This window comes from Ursus americanus, chromosome 20 (genome assembly GCF_024610735.1).
Source record: "Ursus americanus isolate L20-20 chromosome 20, mUrsAme1.1.p, whole genome shotgun sequence".
Classification (NCBI taxonomy): Eukaryota; Metazoa; Chordata; class Mammalia; order Carnivora; family Ursidae; genus Ursus; species Ursus americanus.
Window position 1 is genome coordinate 24,028,574 of NC_142146.1, and position 21,414 is coordinate 24,049,987.

The following is a 21,414-nucleotide window of genomic DNA, read 5'->3' on the forward strand; positions in this document are numbered from 1 at the left end:
GCCATAGCAAAGAGCAGTCAAGTTTTTACTGCTTATGAAAATATGTCAGTCAAGAAGGGATTCCAGGCTGGATCACTCTGAAGCTGTTGGCAGCCAAAATCTCAAAATTCTAAAGTAATCTTTGTAGAAGGTAAACTGCATAAAAACAGGAGTGAATTTCCATTTCTTTGTCATGCTGCTAGTGAGGAATGGGTATTGCCTAACTAGAGGAACATGTGGCTGGCCCAGCATAGCAGAAATGTCAGTCACAACACAGAAGATTTAGGGGGAACCGGCAGGGGGCAAGCCAGACTCCTTGGTTTAGTAGAAGAAAGCAGCCTTAAAAAAAAAAAAAGCCAACCAACCAACCAACTCAACCCCCCAAAATTGTATAAAATATCTTTCTCATAAGTGTCAGTTCTGAGCGAAACATGTCATCATTGGCCAGTGAGCATATAGTACAGAAGTGGCTTGTAAGCCCTTAGAATTTCAAATATCTAGGAGCAAGGAAGAGTAGGAAGTTCAAGATACAACTGTGTCTGCATGACAGAATTGTAAACAATAATAATAATAATGATATGAAATATTTGTTAGGCAGACACTCAGGCATAATAGACATGTTGAGTGACTGTTCAAGTTCTTGAGAACTTTGAACGGGTCACAGGAAGTCTTTTTAGAGGGCTAATATTTGTGTGTGTCATCAGTGGGTAGAAGACATGAAGGTTAGCAAAGTAAAAGGATATAAAACCACAGTGGACTGGCGTACGGATACACCCAATTTGTTCACTAGCTGGAATGCTGTTATTTGCCATTTAACAGTGATCTTATATCGCTTTACTATGGTTACACCTTTCCAATGAAGAATGATTTAAGTTAAAAAAAAAAATTAAAGATCTATTTCCTTGACTTTGCAGCCTTGCCAAGCTACCCAAGTAGACAACATTGCCATCTAGTGGTCTACCCATACTACAGCCACCACTTTTGGGGTGGGAGCAGGGGTCCTAACAGCTTTGAGGGGGGTTCCCAGTAAATGCAATGGTAATGGTGGTGCCAAAGCCACACCAAGAGCATACAAACTCATCCAGAGAAAATGTGCTAACATTCAGTTGGAGAACTCACTCTGGCCCCGAAGCTTTACCGCTCCACGGAGAAAAAAAGTACCATCACCACTGAAATGAGGGTTGGATCTGCCTCATTTATTTTCTTTCTCTGAACTTTTAAGATCCATTTCTCATTTCTTTGTTCACTTACCTTTCAAAAACATTTTCCAAACATTTTTTCATCTTTACAAGAAGGATGTTGCCCTCTATCACCATGACCATGTAAAGAAGCAGGTATCAGGTTACCAATGATGGTCAAGAATTCCACAGGGATGGATGAAAGGGACAAGGGACACTTCTCTACTACCTTTGCAATTTCCTGTGAATCTAACACACACACACACACACACACACACACACACACACACACACACACTCCTACCTCTACAGGGAGTCAATCTAAGCCTTAATGGAGATATAGGATTTGTCTTAGAATGAACAAGAAAGAGCTAGGCTTTGGTCTGAACAGATGAAGACTTAAGGGACAGGGAAATAGGAAGAGGCTTATAAGAGTGGAGCACAGACAGCTTCAGCTGAGGTTCCCAATATTCTAGAGATAAATATTCTTAGCAAGCATCCCTTGGGACCTCTTTTTAAGTTAAAATCAGATACTCCCTGCTTCTCCTGATTGACTGGAAGCCTTATGTAATCCTTCATTCTGCAACCAGGCCACCTATGGCAACAGCCACCAAAATGCCAGAAAGGCATGGAAGGGTATGAGAATCATGCCCAAGACTGGACCATTATCAGACCACTGATGGGTTCTTGCCAAGCCCCATCTCTGACCCTGTGCGATTAAGATCATGATGGATATGAGAGTACCAACAAAATAGCCATTAAGTCTTTTTTAGCCTATTTTTGACAAAACAAGGATAGAAACACAAAACATGGGTTTAGATCTATTTGGCTAAAGGAACAGTGAGAAAGCTGGAAGAGGCAATTTTCAGAAATCCAAATATGTGCTTTTCCAGAATTTGCATCAGAGGCTTAGTCATGCCCATGCAAATGGATCTTTGTTCAAATTCATGTCAGAAAAATCTGGAACACACTTACTTCCTCTATGCAAATCCTCTAGGAAAGCAGCCGTTGGTTCTTACCTATAATAAAAAGAATCTCCACTGCAATGTCACTGACTGTTGTGCTCCGAGTCGTGGACAGGTCATCGTTGCCAATAAAGCAAACGTTGTAAGGTACGGTCACGGCAACATAGAACGTCGCCAACAGAATAAGCCAGTCCCAGCCAGCTTTGAAAGTGCTAAAATGCAAAAGTATGAATTTGGACTTTTTTGCATCAGAAACTTTATACTCCGGAAATGCTGGTTTATCTACAAAAACATTCTGTGGATAAAGACAAAAAGGAGAGAAGGGAGACACAACGTTAGAAGCAAGGATCACACAGCGTCAACCACACTTCTGTGAGGAGGGTCACTCATACACACAGTGCCCATGCATTTTACAAACGACTTTTAGAAGTTGGTGATGCAAAAAGTAGAGCTGTACAGACTAAAACTGAGCAGAGATCTTTGTTGTAAGTAATAGGAATATGCAGAATTTAGTCATGAATGTTAAGTGAATAATCTAGACTTTGTTCATTAAGAACAAAAAGATCATTACCTAAAATGTCACCTGTACACATCCACAGTTGCAAGGATTACACACACTGGAAACACAAAGATACATTTATATTTCTATTGTCATGGGGCCATTCCATATACTTGTAGTTCTGAGATGATAGTCCTTATCTAACGGGTATATTTGACCTGGAATTCTTCTAATAATAGCAAAGTTACCGTTTTTCTTCCCAAAAAGGATATAGAGATATATAATCAATGTTCTATGGTTAATAGCTATTTACATTTCTTCCAAAATATAACCAGGTTGTGCTAACTACTTGGGTTTTGCGCTGTGGTTGTTGATGAAGTTTCAGGTTGGGAACCCACATCTCATACCCTTGATTGGCATGGATTCATCCTGACACTAGCTAGCCCTTGTAAAGATGGCAAAGTAAGAAGCGGTTACTTAAGAGTTATTGAAGTCATAGGAGGAGAAAGGCAGTGTTCACTGTGCAGCTGATTAAATGCAGAAGAATAGCTGGAGTTTTATAAGTGCAAAAGCACTTCACTTTGAAAGCAGTCCAAATTGAGGAACTATCCTTTATTGCTATGAGACAAAGGGAGGCCAACAATAGCATGTGTGGAAATTTGACAAGCCTATGACCAGATACTTGCAGACCTTGCTTTGACCTCAATTAATGAGAAATACAAGATCGGTAATGGAAACTTAAATTTGAAAGTTAAGTTGAATGAAGTGAGCAGTTAAAAGTTTTGGAATACATGTGACTTGCAGGTCACGGCGTGTTTTCTTGTTTCAGCCATTGAGGAAAGGGCAAATTCACGTGGAATATTCAGGGGTTCCTGAAGTACTTGAGGATTCAAGAAAGGTCAGAGCCATCAGGAATACTTTGCTCTTTAGTGATAACTGTGAGTGACCAAATATTTTTGCTACCTTCATAGTCATGCACCCCCTACCTCTTCCCTTGTAGGCATTCTCAACACGTTTCTACTTCCTGTTAATATTCTCACTCAACCCACACAGGTGCCTCATAATGCCAGGATTTCGTGGTGAGGGACTACTTCACTACTTCCAGAAGGTTCTTTGATGCCCATCTGCCACTGCATCTCTGTTCCACTTAATTCCCTGAAACTTGACCTGCCTCTTTTGCCTCATTCCCTAGTTTCCAGAAATAAATGTAAAGGATGGGCTTTGGCACAAAACCGGGAAGAGGAGGGTGAAGTACACCTATTGGGCTTCTCATTAAGGTTTAGGTAGGTGCATAGAAGAAGAGATAGTTAGGGTCCGTAAGTATTAATCACCTGTAAGTACTTCTACTTACAGAAGGACATGATGGATTCTCATATAATTCTTTTTTAAATATAAGACATTAGTAGAGAAGCCATGGGGAAATACCTCAATTTCTATCTGAGTAAGTCTTTTGCTATCATATTATAGAGATTAAAACTTCACCTTGTTTGAGGGAGATGCCAGCTCTGGGAGTGAGGATTGGGAAAACGCAGGAAGTATTTTCTTTGGATTATGCTGGATTTCTTTGGATCATGAGGCATTAGTGATGCTGACGCGAGAAGTCAGCAATATATCAGTTATCTCCAAAAGTCAGGAAATAAATCACACTATTTCCTTTTTATAGGGTACTTAAAACATATCCCTTCGAATTATTTTAAAAGATACTAAGAATTCATTATACCTCAGATTAGGCTTAAATTGTGAAGAGTTTTTTTAACTCAAATCCTGTACATCGTGACACGTTCACCTGAGTAAAAAAATAGATCCTCCTCTCCTCCCACCACCAGATTCGTAAAGTTTTATCAAAACCCTTTGAATGGAAGAAAATTTCTTATAATTGGGAAGTATGCTTTTAGCAAGTTGGGGGAAAGCGATCTATTATTTATAACCCTGAAACACGGGGTTTGCCTAAGGAAAAATGCAACCAACTATTCTCAATTTTAGTTATATATTATTTCTTCATTTCGAAGCATATTCTTTAGTACCAGTGGTGTTTTAGCGGTTTAACCTCTCCAAATTATTGAAACACAATGGTTAAAGCAAAAGCCTAACTAAGGTAACTGTTTCCTAAACCATTTTTGTAACTTTTCTTTGAAACTAACTTTTGCATGAGCAAAGAGATGGGGGAAAATGTTTCGATAATCACTGCACCAAGTCCCAGGAAAGCGTTTGCCACTGGTACCCAGCTGGTAATATTTGGGCATTTAAAGCACTCTCCTTTCAAGCTCCCAAGTGCTCATGTGATCTTAACATCTCCTTGCGTTAGACACATTTGCAGCATCACGTCGTTGTGTAACAGAGTAACTAATCAAAGAAAGCAGAAATTCAGTACCTTTTCTAAGATGTACCCGGCGGGCAGAGCCAGGACTCAAAGGTGTTACATGCTGATCCTCAAGCTGTGCTAATGTCCTGATGAGTTCATTTGCCTATGGTAGAATCATGTATTCCTATTTCCACAGAACTGTATCAGAGCACTGTGGCTTTGAGTCAGAACATTCACAGCTGGGTCCCACATCCTGCTTCTACTTTTGAGATCTTGAGTAAGTTCTTTTCCATCATTAAAATGGAACTAATAAGAATTATATCTAGTACTGGCTTACTATAAAAGTCAAATAATACGATGTAAGTAAAAGGAATTTGTAAAGAGCAAAGAGTTGTAAAAATCTTGAGAATTTGTGTGTGGATGTTATTATAACCAGAATTCCCCCAAAATGGATTGTGCAGCTGATAAACGGTCTGGATCATTTTTTCCTCTTCTTCCTTCTCTCCTCCTGCCATCTTTAGCCACTCTGCTCTCCTTGAAAAGAGATAGTGAACAGGGCCAGTCCTCATTTTTGACATTACTTTTAGAAGTAAGATACTACCTGTATTGTCGGAGTCACTTTGTTGATTAGACCTCCTTACTTACTAGGTATTATTTTAATGTTCCCCCTCCTCATGTTTGTATTTCTTAACTGATTGGCAATTTAGCAAATTAGCTAAGTGATGGGAATTAGGATCTTTTAAATCAGATTTTTAAGTACTCTTCTGTACTTTGTTGGATCTAAAGGGAAAAACAGCGTGTTCAGCAAACACATTTTGAAGCTTAGTAATACTTGCTATGTTTAAATGATTTTCAACTAAAGGGTAGAAGATAGTGTCAGCTTTCAGCATTACAGAATCTCTGGCTAATATTTGTTTAGGTGCTTTGTTGGTTGACCTGCATAGAATCAAGCCCAGATGCGGTTACCTTTGTTTCTTCCTGGAACTTGTTTAACGTCACTAAGGCTGGCTTAGTAACTGAAGGGAGATGTAAATAGGGACCAGGGGAAGGATCCATAGATCAAGAGGTGGTCACTCTTTCAAGTGGATCCCTGGACTCTCAGCAAATCAATGTGACACAAAGGCACAGTTTTCCCCAGAAAATCTTTATACTAAGACAGGCCAAAATAAGCAGGGTGTGACTCTTAATGGTGATGCCTGGCAGGTCGGCCCCAGCATGGGTGGCGGTCCTAGAGAACAAATGGATCAAAACAGCTTGTTCTGGTTTCCAGAAAGAAATCACACTGAAGCAGAAGGAGCTTTGCAGCACTTTCTCGTCCGATCTCCCACCCCGCAGGGCTCGGGCACCTTTCTCTGTCCACTACAGAGAACCGGATACTTTGTATGTCTGATACCTGGCTGTTTCATAAACACACGTGTATTAGCTAGTCTCCAGCTTTCCATGGAAAAAGGAAGATGCCAAAGGAACCCCCTGGGTCCCTAACTCCCAGAACTTCTGGACCTTGGATTGATTCCAAAATAGCTCTGCTTGTTTGATGTGACTTTTTCTAATGTCACTGGCAAATGAGATCCTGAGTATTTGTATCTACCACACATAGTCACACATCCCACAAAGATGTTATGTTCTGAAGACTCCACAGTGCACATGAATGATATTACCATCATTTGAAAAAGTATCTCTGAATACCTATAACCAAACAGACAAGAGTTCTGGGTTTCTCAGTGACATCTTTCAGTATTAAGAACTAATTATAAACTTTGCGTGAAACCCTGTAAGATGTGTATCATGCAAAACTGTGCAGAGGTTCACCTTTTTGAAGCACAGTGACTTGCTGGGGCTTTTGACAGTTGGTACCAGGTTTCAGAAAGTAGCCCTACTGTCATTTACCACGAGTGCAACTTTTGACAAAATGGTATGATATGAAGCATAGAATTTCAAATCGAATATTCTGTTGTGTGAAATTTCCAACTCTGTTTTATATAAGATGTAAATTTTTAAATGGAGTAATGACTTTGATTTGTTCATTGTCCTCCTGGATAAAAGCATTAAGTGAAATTAGATAAAGTGCAAAATAGATGGAACTAAAATTAAATTTGAGAAATTTTAACCAACAAACTACAAATGTGTAATATGACTCGGTGCATCATCTTGTTCATAAAATGTAACCAGTATGTCCCCATTCACAGCGTCCCCTGTACCGTATTGTACTGACTACAGTGATATTCTAATCTCTGTGCTGTGATAACACTATGATTAAGCACTTTTATTGCAGAAACGCCTCCTGATTGCTGACCTTTTCTAGTTTATTCTTTATAGGAAAGCACAAACCAAAGTGCAAAAAAATCTAGGAAAGCCAATAAATGAGTAATTGGAGCCTTTCTTTAGTGAAACAAATATTGGCACCAGGGGAAACTCTAGCATTCGTAGTGTACACACATACCACCTACATTATTTATTTTCAATTTGTTCTTTTCTCTTCTTTGTAGGTGCCCAGAGATGTGATAAAGGACCGCTCGGCTCCGTCTCCGGGCTGAGTCAAAGTGGGTCCCTGCTCTTGATCTTCCTTTGGCTCTGTCTGGGGGAAAATAAAACTCATTAAGCACCAATGAATGCATCATTTCATCCCAAGAAAGTCAAGTTTTGACAGTTGCCTTTCAAGACACACAGTACATGTTTTTCAACACTTAAACTTACCTGCTGCCTCCTAACGACATCTATTTAATTTTAGTTCTTTACAATTTATATATTTTTTTGGCATCATATTACCTGCATTAATTTTTTAAATTACAGTAAAACATACAGGAGCATAGAGGAAATTTCAAACAGTTCAGAAAAACATTACATCAAAAGTCAAAAAAACATTACTCCTATCTTCCTGCTATTCAACATTCATATCCTAATTCAGCTCCCAATATTTTTTCTTGGTATTTTTCCAGTTCCAATGCTATATCAACATTTATATTTATTTTTCTTTGCATAAATGGAAGTTTCCAAGAAAAACTCTTTTTTAAAAAAGATTTTATTCATTCATTTATTTATTTGAGAGAGAGGGAGAGAGAGAGAGGGAGAGCATGTACAGGGGGAGGGGGAGGGGGAGAAGCAGACTCCCCATGGTGAAGGGAAACTGAGGCAGCTAAATCCCAGGACCCCAGGATCACAACCTGAGCAGAAGGCAGACACTTAAACGCTTAACTAAAGCACCAAGGTACCCCATAAAAACTCTTTACATAATCTTTTTTTCACCTCAAAGTAACTTGTAAATCATTCTAAATATGTATGTTATTTGCATTTATTTTTATGAATTCTATTCATATTATTTTTGCCAGTATTAAAGTTACATTGGTATTTTTTTATTTACTTGCAAGAGCTCTTTGTGTACTAATTGCCATTTTCTTGTCATAAATGCTGCCAACAGTGTTCCCATTTTGTTACTCGTCTTTGAATTTTATTTATTCAGTATAGAAATTTTTAATTTTTATGTTGTCAGATTTAATGATGTACCCATTGTGGTGTCTAGACATTATGTCCTGCGTAGCCAAACTGCCATTCACTAAAACATTGTTTTAAAAGTCTATGCATGCTTTCTTCTGACATCTTTATTTTTTTTTTATTTTTGACATTTATATCTTTAATCCAATTGGACTCTATTTCAGTAAAATTAGGTAGATATCCAGCTATTATTTTCTTCCCAAAGGGCTACTATCCAAGAGGAATAAAAAATGTTATATGACATTAAGAAACACTTAGTCTTTATTTGGTTAGTCGGTCAACATACAATTTCATCCTAAATAAATTGTATCTATATTACAGTGAGTGCGAAATATAAAAATTAAAAACTATTGTTTATCTAAGCTTCATCATCCAATCTCTGTAGTATTACAAAGGCTCTTTGATTTCTCTCTTTTATAAAAATGATGTGGTTTGGTTGCTATGGTGGGGAAACCATATAACTATTATCGATAGCTACTGTGTGCCCGTCCTTGTTCTATTTATTATTTCAATTAATCCTCATAAATATCCACTGAGATTAGTATTATTATCCTCCATTTATAGATGAGAAACCTGAAAGGCTTAATATGATCACGCAGCTAGTAAGGAATAGAGGCAGTATGTGAAGCTGGACTGGTTCAAAGTTCCTACTCCTCCCACACATAGTGGGAGCAGGAATACTGCCTGGTTGTTGACTGTCACTTAGAGTAATGTGTATCGTTGTCCCTGCCCATCTGAGATTGGACTCCAAGTCTTTCAAGGACTTTAACCGCACCCAATTCGCACTCTACCCTGGCACGCTTTTAATGACCAGAAAATAGGGTGTTTTATTCCCTGCAAAAGTCTAATCTGATGTTACATGGGTTTTTTTAATTGTTCACCTTTTGCTTCTTCTTTTGAAAGAATGTTTAAAATAAAATACGATACATTACTATAGGCTTGAATCACTAAAAACAGATTAAGAAACAAAAACAACATCAAAAGGGGCACTTTGTTTTGGAAACTCATGGCTGGACAAGCACATTTCATTGTCTTGTTAAAGGTTAAGATCGTGTGTTCATGTGTTCAGATTTTTGGTCTATACGGAACTCTTCTTTTTTTAAAGATTTTATTTATTTATTAGGGAGAGAGAGAGCGAGCGTGTGCACAAGCAAGGGGAGCGGCAGGCAGAGGAAGAGGGAGAAGCCGTCTCCCCACTGAGCAGGGAGCCCGATGCAGGGCTCAGTCTCAGGGCCCTGAGATCATGACCTGAGGTGAAGGCAGACGCTCAACTGACTGAGCCACCCAGGGACCCCTACACAGAATTCTTGAACAGTGTTTTTAAAAATGTAATTATTAATCCAGCCAGGCATAATTTTAAATGTATTTACATATGAAAACAGCCAGAGTTTTAAAAACCATGTCTATAGGAATATGGTGGGAAAGGCCCATGGGCTGCTTCTACCAGTTGGTATCAAAATGCCAGGTTGAATTACAATGGTAACTACCAAGTGGACCAGATTAGAGAGACTAATGACAGATAATAAGCCAATTCCCTTCTCCGTGGAGAAATCTAATAATACTTGAGATTTTCCAAAGGAAACAACAGTAATTTTTTTAGTCTTAAAAAAGGGCCCCTCAAAGGGAAATAGCAAAAAAAAAAAAAAAAAAAACCAAAAAACAAAAAACATATCTATCTTGATCTTGGTTCTAAATGGAAGAAAAGAAGTTTTCCTTAAAACGTTTTCATTACAATCTAATTCTTGTGCAGGATTGAATTGAAAATCATTCTAACCAATGTGTCTAAAAATCTCCCAAGCAGAGGAAGCTCTTTTTGCCCACAGGTCCTGTCCCTGTGCTTTAATAAAACCACCCTTTCTACACTGAAAAAGAAAATAAATATATAAAGTAAAATAAAATAAAATGAAATGAAATAAAATCTCCCTAGCAGAGAAATGAATTTAAAATGCTCCTGGGTTGATGGCTCCTGTCTGAAAAAAAAAAAAAGAAAAAAGAAAAGAAATCACAAATAGAATAGGGAGCAACTTATTTTTTAAAAATATATACAAAGTACTCATGACAGCAATATTTGTAATTTGCACATATACACAAACACATAAGCATATATATATATATATATAACACAGACATGTGTGTTTGTTCATATAACTAGAATAAACCCAAAGTCCATAAACAAAAGAATGTATAAACAAACTGTGGTAGAGATAGAATATTAAAATTCTATTAATGGACATATGTAGGAATAAATGGAAAATGAATGAAATAGTGTCCACCTGTTAGCATAGAAATATCTCAAAAACATAAGAATGAGTACAAAAGAAAGAACACAGACAACAAAGCAACATATTTATAATGTTCCCACACATGCAAAACTGAGGAACATATATTCAGGGGAACATATGTGCTGTAAAACTACACATAATCAACACACATACGTGTGCATTATAATTGGATTCAGTGGGCGTCTGAGTGGTGCAGTCGGTTAAGCATCTGACTCTTGGTTTCAGCTCAGATCTCGATCTCAGGGTCATGAGATCGAGTCCAATGCCAGGCTCTGGGCTCAGTGCGGAGTCTGCTTCAGATCCTCTCTCCGTCTCCCTCTGTCCCTCCCACTCGTGCTTTCTCTCTCTCTCTCAAATAAATAAAATGTTAAAAAAAAGAAAAAAGAAAAAAGAAGTGGACCCAGGAAACTAAACTACACATATATCATATATAAGTTTTAACAAAAAAAAACATTTCACAACAGATAAAGGACAAGACTAAAGTGGTATCAGATCACTTAGCTGTGGGAACTGACTCAGTTCTTTGGTGTGGTGGCCAGGTTGGGGGGGTGGGGACAACAATTGCTTAAGAAAAATGACTTGAGGTTAAAATCTGAAAAAGGATTAGTTGTTAGTAACACAGGGTGAGGGGTCGCAGAGGGAGGAACATTTCTGACAGAGCAAATAAAAGGTGTGAGGGCCTTGGGCATAAAAGAGTTCAGCATTTCTGAAAAACTGAAAGAAGTCGGGAGAGTTGGCATATAGAGAACAGGAGGAAAAGAAGTAAAAGGGGAAACAGGGAGGGAGGCAGAACAGACAGATCACCCATCACTCAGGGCCTCTGAGGCCACGTTAAGAATTTTGCTCTTTACTAAGTGCAGTGGCAAAAGTATTAATTAGGGAACAGCTTAGGCTTGAATAACTCTTGAATAAGAAAATGACTCTCTCTCTTTCTCTGTGTGGGTCTGTGCGTCTGTCTCACTCTTTTCTCCATCCCTATAATACAGCAGAGGAGAGCAAACTAAAGTGGTGGAGCCTCTTCCATCCTTCACAAGTGGTCTCTATCTCTGAGTCTAGGCAGCTCCCCTGGGGGAGGAGGAACAGGAAGTAAGTAGAGGGCGTGAAGCTTCCTGTGAGGAGCCAGAAGTCACTCCCACCCCTTACTCACCCCGTATTAGCCACACCTGACTACAAAGAGGTGAGGAAATAGAGTCACTAGCTGGGCAACCTTGTTCCCTGTTGAATCTCTGTTGTAGGCTTGACAGGGTTCTATTATTAATGGATGAGTTCTGGGGGATAATTAACAGTTCCGGCACATGAAACCATAGCAAGGTTTTAAGCGTTCAAATGACACGAGAAGATTTGAGTTTTCAAAATAACACATTAACCTGCAGTGTGGAAACTGATTAGAAAGAGTCAATAGAGGTTGTTAGGAATCACCCAGGCAGCCATCTTAGGAGGTCAGTGGAAACAGGCTCTAGCAGTAAAGATGGGACATAGCTGACACATTCAAAATATACTTAGAGAGAAAAGTTGCATGGCTTTGTCACTTAATAGATGATGAAATTATCTTGCAAGTGAGCGACAGGAGAAAATCTAGGCCCTCAAAAACGTAATGGGCCAACTGGGAGACTAAAAAGAGTTTGAAAAAGAGAAATACAAAAAGGAGGGAAAGGATACTTGTGATGTCAGAGAATCTGAGGGAGAAGAATGGTCCAAGAAAGAGAGAGGCCATAGTGTCTGCACACCTCACTTTGAGTGATTCTCCTTAGATGGAAGAGACATCCCATCCCTCTTTTTTAACAGGAAGAAAGGAGGACACTGATTGCATATACATGGAGGTGAGCATACAGGCTTCATGACAGGAAGATGAAATAGCCAGTCTGAGAGATTCTTTCTTTCTTTCTTCCTTTTTCTTCCCTCTGTTTCCTCCTCTCCCCCTTGATCCCCCTCTCTCCCCTCCCCTGGCCTTTCTTTCTTTTCCTTTCCCTTTGTTTCTTTGTTCCTTTCTTTCTCCTTGACTTTGGAGGTGAAGTCAAATGCTAAGGATGAGGGGTAATTAGTAGGAGCTGGTAGTTTGAAGACAAGAAATATTTGCTCGAAATATTTGTTGTAGAGGATGGGCTGTCAAGCCCAGTAAGGAAAGTGATAGATTTGTTGGGGAATTTGTCCCATTCGAGGCTGCTAAAAATACATTTAGAGTGATTCCCACCCTCCCTAATGTAAGTATTATGCCAGCAGTTTGCAGCCACGTGTTTAGGCCAAAGAAAAGGTATTGTTGGTCCTTTTGAGTTTGCAGCTTCGTCAGATGGATACAGAGAAAATACGAAGGTGCAAGAGAGTGTAGGGTCTATGCACAAGAGACTTTAAAATGATGAACCTTGAGCTAAGGCCGAAGGAAAGTGAAAACAGTAGTGAACTAACAAAAGGAAGAAGATGAAGATTCCAGTGACCCGCAAATCAGCAGCAGCTCAGAAAAGGTAAACGAGGGGAGGAGGCACTATGTCTGTAAGCAGTGCGATGAACCAAGAAATTTCAGTTATTGACCAATACCGAGTGAGGATAATTTCCAGGAAAAAAAAAATAAGTTATGTTTACACTCCAGGGAGTTAGGACTTCTCAACAAAACTTCATGGATTAGCAACATTCGCTTAGCCCCTCTCACGTTCTAGGCATCAGGCTAGGAATGTTGTCTTGGTTCTCATTTCATCTTCACTTTGTAAGGCATCAATTTTTCCACTTATTGCAAAGCAAATGAGGTCATAGAAATCCTGTAACTTGCCCAAATTCAAAATGGGTGGACTGATTGATATTTGAATCCTGAATGATCTTCCTTGAAATCTCGTGTTCTTTCTACCTCACCATAGATTATGGACAACTAGGCAGTAGCCTGTGATGAGATGCTTTCACTCCCTTGTGTTACCCTGTTGAGTCAGAACGGCTCTATCTCCTAGATAGGAATTATTTCCTCTGCTGTTTTTTTTCACATTTTGCTCTTTTCCTTGCATCATGAGAGACACACACTGGAACACATACCTCCCCAATTGTCAGTTTTAGGCTCTATTTCCTTCTCACGTCCTCTCACATCCCCTCCTTTACATTGTAAAATACTATTATAACATATCAGTTTATAATAAAGCAGGTGCTCCCATTTAGACATTAAGGCAGAGATTTTTAGTTTAAGGTGGCTAAAAACAAAACAAAACAAAAAAAACTCCCCTTATTTAAAAAAATTACAAGAAAACATTAAAAAATCATGAATTTTTATGCTTTGAATTCTGTAGTGTGAAAGAAGTTTCACTTGGAAAATACACAAAAATTTTAAAAACAAAGAATGCCTACTTGTTTTCCTTATTAAGGGTTTTCTGCATTTTCTTCCAAATTTGTATTGCATTTATTTTTTATAAACTTGATTGCAATTATATACTAATACACATTTGTTCCTTGAATATCAGAAACTAATACATGTACATTTTATAAAATTTAGAAATGTAAAACAGCATAACGCAGGAAATGAATGTCTTTCACAACACCATCTTCCAGAAATAATTTTAATTCTGGTGATTTTATTCTTTGATTTTGTTCTAGGCTTTTTTAAAAGGTTTGCAATACACATGGTCATTGGCCACTCATTAAGCCTTGCTTCTGTGATGGGAAATGAAAAAAGTCAGTGATTCTGATAGCAGAGATGTACTGCCTGTACTGCCCAGATGCCCCTCAAAATTAAAAGGCAAAAGTCTGCAGTTGCTGGGAGTGTGCCTGCCCAGAGCCCCCACCTCAGTCTCCAGACCACTCTGTAGAAAGTGACCTTGACCAAAGTGACACCCTTTCCCAGAGCAGCTTGTGTTCAATAACCAATCGTTATGGGAATGTACTGGAAGACCCCCTGCCCAACTCAAAGGGCACCGGTTTTAACGAGCGGTGAACTTGGGAGTCAGCAAAACACCTTGTGGCAGCAGCACTGCTCCCCAGCTTCCCCCTCTGCTCTGCCTTCCCTCCTCTTCCTTTATTCAAGCATTGTTCCTAAGAGAATTCCCTCATAAATGTCCTGCCATCTCCATCTCAGGGCTGCTTTCTAGAGATCCCGGCCTACATCAGCATGTTGGAGCTTAACCACTCATCTCCGGCTCAGAATAAACACAACTCCTTGGTATTTAAATGGTGATCTGACAAGGTGAGAGTTAACATCTGAACTGTGGGGTAAGGACGTGCACCAGAACAAAATATTTACTAATATATAGAAATGATTAGAAGTGAAAAAAGAAAAATGTAGTGAGTTGCTATGAGGTCCGGCTTACTCCTTGGACTGAAGAATTCTTCTGGACTAATATATAACTGGTCCAAACTGATTAAGGAAAGACACACATTTTTAACTTCCGCATTTTTAAATTTATAATTTTGAATCATCTCTATTGGCTGGAATGCATCTTCAAGTAATTTTTTTCAAGAGACATGTAAGGGTTATATACTCTATGATTTTCCATACGATGAACTGTATAATCCTATACGGTAAATGTTCCTACTCTGAGAGTGTCACAAAGCCTGCTAATCTCTCAGGCTATCAAAGCCATGGAATACCAGGACAGGGTAAGAGGAGCAGAGCAAACCAAGTGTAGGCAATAAGGAGTGTTGTCTATAGACAATTCGAAAACAATAATAAATCCAACTACCTTTGGTCAGCTTTTCATCCCCATGTGCAGGCATGTTAAGTAATTTTAGTGATAAAAACACTCTCCTCCCCCCAAAAATCTTTTGTTGGTCTTGGTTCAAAACAATTGCTGTGGTTATTATTGAATTTTAATAATATATTTTAATAATAATAATTCATTTTAATAATGAATTGAATTTAAATAATAATTTAACAATAATATAATAATAAAATATATAATATTTTAATAATTTAATATATAATAATAATATATAATATTTTGAGATGATTCAAAGTTTTAATAAAATTAGCACATTTGTGGTAGAAATTATGAGCAGGGAGAAAATATTTCCAAATCACTGACAAAGAACTAACTACGTATCTAGAATATGTAAAGAACTCTCAAAACTCAACATCATGAAATCCAAACAATCTAATTAAAGAATGAGCAAAACACATAAAAAGACATTTCACTAAAGAGGACGTAAGAATGTCAAATAATCATGTGAAAAGATGTTCAATATCACTAGCCATCAAGGAAAAAGAAATTGAGAATAAAATGAGATATCATTATTCACCTACTAGAACAGCTAAAATGAAAAACAGTGACAATACCAATTGCTGGTGAGAATGTGGAGAAATTGGATGTTTCACCCATTGCTGATGGAAATGTAACATGATATAGTCGCTCTGGAAAATAGTTTGGAAGTTTCTTGAAAAACAAAAATAACAACTAAATATATACTTAACCACACAAACCAGCAATTGCATTCCTGGGCAATTATCCCAGAGAAGTGAAAATGTATGTCCACACAAAAACATGTGCACAATTGTTCACAGCAGCTTTACTTGTATTAGCCAAGAACTGGAAACAAAATATCCCTCAATCAGTCAATGTTTAAATCCTGGTATATTCATCATGGAATACCACTCAGGAATAAAAAGAAACAAACTATTGATGTATGCAGCAACTTGGATGGACCTCTAGGGTATTATATTCAGTGAAAAAAAGCTAATCTCGAGGTCACAAATAGATGTTTCTATGATTCTATTCATGTGACATTCTCTAAAGGTTGGAGATGAAGGACAAATTATTAGCAGTAGTCAGAAGTTAGGGATGGTGGAGGGTAGGAGGCGAGTACGACTATATAAGGGTAGCAAGAGAGAGATATTTGTAGTGATAAAATAGTCATATATCTTGATTATGGTGGTAGTCACACAAATCTATCCATGTGATATAACGGTATAAATCTATACACACATATTGTACAATGTCAATTCCCTGGTTTTGATATTATACTATATAAGATGTAACTATTGTAAACAATTGGGACTTCTTTTTCTCTTTCTACTATCCTTGCTAATTCCTGTGAATCCATAACTTTCAAAATAAGAGTCAAAAATATTTTTCACATTGTGTCTAGGTATTGGTCTGTTTTCAATGATTTTGAGCACAGCACATTGAGGCCTTTGAATTGCTTTCAATATTTGAGAATCTAAGCTACATGAAAGCCCGGAGCTAGTTTTTCATACTCAGTGATGCTGGCTCATCCCAAGAGTTTGTCAATTTGGAAAAGGAGTCTTTCCTCAACACATGTTACCTCCATCTATTATAAAATTGTTACACTGAATCCATCTTGTTAGAATATGACACTTCACTGTCATATGCCAGAAATTTATCATTAGCAGGATACAAATTTACACATCTACAAAACAAGTGTGTGTATTTTTGTACCTGTCATTCTTATAATTCTGTCTTATTGTTTTATTATTAATATTTAAAATGGAGCCTGGCATATAATAGGTATTTAACTTTTTTTGGTGAACAAAATAAGAAAAATACTTCCCTGTTATGTAATTGTATGGCATTATGTGTTTGAATATCTATTGATTAGTGGGAATGTGGCTAGATGCTATGCTTATCAGATAATCATTATCGCCATCATTGTTTTCATCTCCGATCTTTTTCAGTCTATTTTCCACAGAAATCCTCAAAAGATTGCTGTGCATAAGACTTGATTTTGTATTTCAAAAAGTCATGTATGTTTTATCCCAATTCTGTTGTAATTATCTTCAGTTTATTTATTTTATTTACATCTTGAAGTAAACATTTACTAGGTACAACATATATACAAAAAAGAAAAGACAAATCAAAAGTGTGCAGCTGGATTTCTGGTTAGTACTGATCTTGACTATCTAAATCAGAAATATACATATACATATATATACATATATATGTATATATGATTTATACATAGATCCTATAGATATATGGATCTATGTATAGCATATATGATGTATACATATATCCTATGAGTTCTGTTTCTCTATACAACAGCATCTCTGGTTTACTCATCACCAAGCTTCAACAATATGAATACACATATGGTCTCATGTAGTTCTACCCACTTCACTCTTCCAGTTTCTTTTGAGGCAAATTCAAGGTATCATACCTACTTATCTATCTATCTAAACTACCCACACTCTACATACATATGTATACATAGATATATAATAAAAAGTTTTTAAAGCAAGTCACAATTTATGACCACATTCTTTAAAATAATCGAATATCCAGTCATTGAGGAACTGTGGCTTTTAATTGGGATCCATAGATTCTCAGGGTTTAGAGGAAGTGTCGTAGCATGGAAATATGTGAGTGTGGGACAGAAGAAAGTCACCAGGCAATGCACTAGGTCAGGAAGCCCCATTTCTTTGTGTCTGTTTTAGAAAAATGAGCTTTGGAATGAGATTTTATTCAATGAAAGAACTCTGTCATTTAGAGAAAATGGAAATTACTAAATAGGTAATCTTGGGTCAAAACAAAAGAGTACTATTCTTTCTGCTTTTCTCAAACTAGAAAAAAATGTACAGTTAGTAGAGAGGTGTATTGGATAATGCAGTAGGCGCTTTGGCTTTCCACAATTGCTGGTCTGGAAGATGTATTATGTTGCGTATCTTGCTACTCATTACTTAGTTTAAGGATAGAGGGAAGTAAGTTACTAACATTGGTAGAGTTACTTAATCAGATTCTTTATTCATGTAGTTGATATATTCATTTCAATTGTTCTGTGTGAAGACTTTAAGTCACTGATTGTGGGAAGTTTGGGAGGAGACTTTATACAAAAATTGGCTAAAAAGATAAAGGAGAATTGTTTTAGAATGCAATGGCAGAACTTGATTTGCTTTGAAAAGACCTCTGATTGAGTTAGAAGAAAATGGGATAATACCAGAGAATTATTACAAGAACAAGTAGTTTTCCCTTGAGAGTGAAAGCTGAAACAACTAAAATAATTTTTTAAAAGTCTGAGAAGTTCAAGCAGCAAAACAGCAGGAAATAAAGTGAGGGATTAAGATAAACTAATATTAAGAATTCAGAAAAAAAATTTTAAGTAATATCTATGCCCAACGTGGGGCTTGAACTCATGACCCTGAGAACAAGAGTCACATGCCCTACTGACTCAGCCTGCCAGGCACCCCAAGAATTCAGAAAATTTTAAAGTGCTAACAATTATGATAGACACTAGGTGTGAAGACCAAGATTAGTTTAAATAGCCATAAAAAGCAATAAAATTCATTTATATAACTTACATCAAATTTCAAAATGACTCAAGAATTACTCACTTTGATATTTGTTAAAGTAAATTCATATTTATCCACTTTTAAATGTTAATATTTTCTAACTAAATAATTGCTGTATGAGGTTTATTGTAATTTCCTTTCTACCTTTTTGTTTTGATTAAAACTTTTCATAATAAAAAAATTTTTTAAAAAACATCCAAGTTTGTGGTTATTGATCCATGTAGGTACCAAACCACTAGCCATTTTGAATCTTAAAAAGGGACTACTCCCTACATTTGAAAATTAAAATATGTAAATTTTAAAATTAGAAGAAAAAAAACCACAAGTTGACAAAGGAAGAGAGGCAAATGGAAGAGTAAATATTTCTATTTTTAAAAAACCCATGCTCCTTAACAATATTGGTGGAAACAAATTTTCAGAAAATATCATGTAAAATTGAAAATGCCTTGGTGTACCTGGGTGGCTCAGTCGGTTAAGCTTCCTTAAGCCTCAACTCTTGATTTCAGTTTAAGTCATGATCCTGAGATCAAGCCTGCATAGGGCTCCACGCTCAGCAGGGAGTCTGTTTGAGAGTCTCTCCCTCCTCCCCACCCCACTCACACACGCACAGCACTCTCTCTCTCTCTCTCAAATAAATAAATAAATCTTTAAAAAAAGGGGGGGGATTTGAAAATGCCTTGATGTGTGATTCCTTGAATTCATGAAGTGTCTTTCAGTGGTAAATTCAAATAACTGGACCAAGGCTGAGGTAATTATCTTTAAATGACACTAATAATTTCACTGAAAGAGTTGTGTGTTACACAAATCAGAAATAACAAACATACCAACCTGCCATAGGACCATGCATTTCTGCTTTCTACTCCATTTCTTTCAGTTTTGAGTGTTGCCAGTTTAGTAGAAAAAAGACACAGAACATTTTTGGCTTGGTTTATTGGGGATCATGCCAAAGAATTTAATTTTAAGTCTTAAATGAAATATTGGAGTAGTCTAGAAGGGAAGATGTGACTTGACTTTTGCTTTTGGATTGAGAGTTCAGTACGCACTGGAGTTATATTCTAGAGGCAGAAAGAGCAAACAAATGGTGTCAAGCAATAAAAAATCTCATAGATTGGTAGGAACATCCTCTAATTATTTACTCTTTTAGTATGTAGTGCTGCCAGTATTTATCAAAGAAATAAATTAATTAATTAACAATACACATCAAAGAAAGAAAGTCTTTTCATATCCTAAATATAACAAGTATTATAATAAGCAGAATATAATAAGAGGAATTCTCCCATTCATTACTTATTTTTTTTAATGCTTAGTCACATGTTGCTTAGAAGTTTCTTTTATGGAAATTTTAATCAAGAAGATACATATTTTCTTCAATTTTATCCTCTCAAAAATCGCAATTACTCAATAATCCCTACTCACTGCTATTATATATACATATTATATCATGGATTTATCAAGACATTGAATAATGCAGTTTCTGGAATCTTTCATGGGTGGGGTACCCCTAGAAACAAGTTTTTAATGCTTCTTCGGGTGTTCTGTAAAAGAATTCAAGTCAACATGTTGTTATCTAGAGGCTGCCAATGGTTGAGTTCTAGTTATAGTGTGTGGAATTTGGAGTGGGTAGTTGGGGGATATGTGCTTTAAAAGACTCCCCAAAATCATTATGGAACATAAAACTGAGGGGGAACATAAAATAGATTAAAACATAAAGTTGTAAATATTAGGCACCAGAAACATTAGATAATGCTTCTAGAAAAGAAAGGCTTTTCCATGTGGATTTAGGAGCAGGCAATGAAGATGGATTATTAGGCAAGAGGAATATGTGAGCCAAGGCTTAGGAGTAGCAATAACATGGCAAATTCAGGAAAGAATAGAACAATCAGGATAAGAGAATAGTGATTGTTAAAATTCTCTATAAATCTTGAAGCATTTTCCAGAAACATCAGAAGGCTTAGGACAAATGTGTTTGATTATTACAAGCAGTGTTAGAAATTTTCAAAAAAAAATACTCTTCCAGAAAAAGAGAACAGATAGAAAAACTGGGAGGGAGAGGTAAAAACAGAGAGGAAGAGAAGAATTGACATTTACTGAACATCTATTGAGTTTCAGTTAATCATTGTGGATAAACTATATTCATATAAATCTCATGTTAACCCTGTAAGGTAGGTTTTATCTCCTCTGCTTAGTTAGCAGATGAGAAGACTGAGATAAGAGAGCTGATGTACCCCACTCAGCATCATACAATAGAATAGGTGGATCTGGCCTCCATTTGGAGGTCCCTATGTCTCTAAAAGTCATGTGCCTTCCACTAAACCTACTGTAGTAACGAGAATGATGAGAACTACTTACTCCTTATAAACTGAGAAACCATTAATACCCCTAATCCTGACAGAAGGAATCTGGAATAGGGTGAAATGGAAGAGTTTCCCAGAGAGTGGTAGACTATCTATAACTATAGCCACCTAACAAATCCTCACATTCTTATTTATACATGCTTCTCTTCCTATCAAA

The 21,414-nt window shown here is 37.0% G+C and overlaps 1 protein-coding gene across 2 annotated transcripts in view; it reads right to left on the reverse strand.

The window, feature by feature from the left end:
* KCNH8 (potassium voltage-gated channel subfamily H member 8) overlaps positions 1 to 21,414 on the reverse strand; it is a 360,902-nt gene that overhangs the window by 142,304 nt on the left and 197,184 nt on the right. For both annotated transcript variants that reach the window (XM_045791943.2, XM_087870334.1), the window contains exons 4-5: positions 7,371 to 7,498; positions 2,177 to 2,417 (exon numbers count right to left, since the gene is read on the reverse strand). In XM_045791943.2, coding sequence (XP_045647899.1) covers positions 2,177 to 2,417; positions 7,371 to 7,498 — 369 coding nt within the window. The remainder of the gene's footprint in view (positions 1 to 2,176; positions 2,418 to 7,370; positions 7,499 to 21,414) is intronic.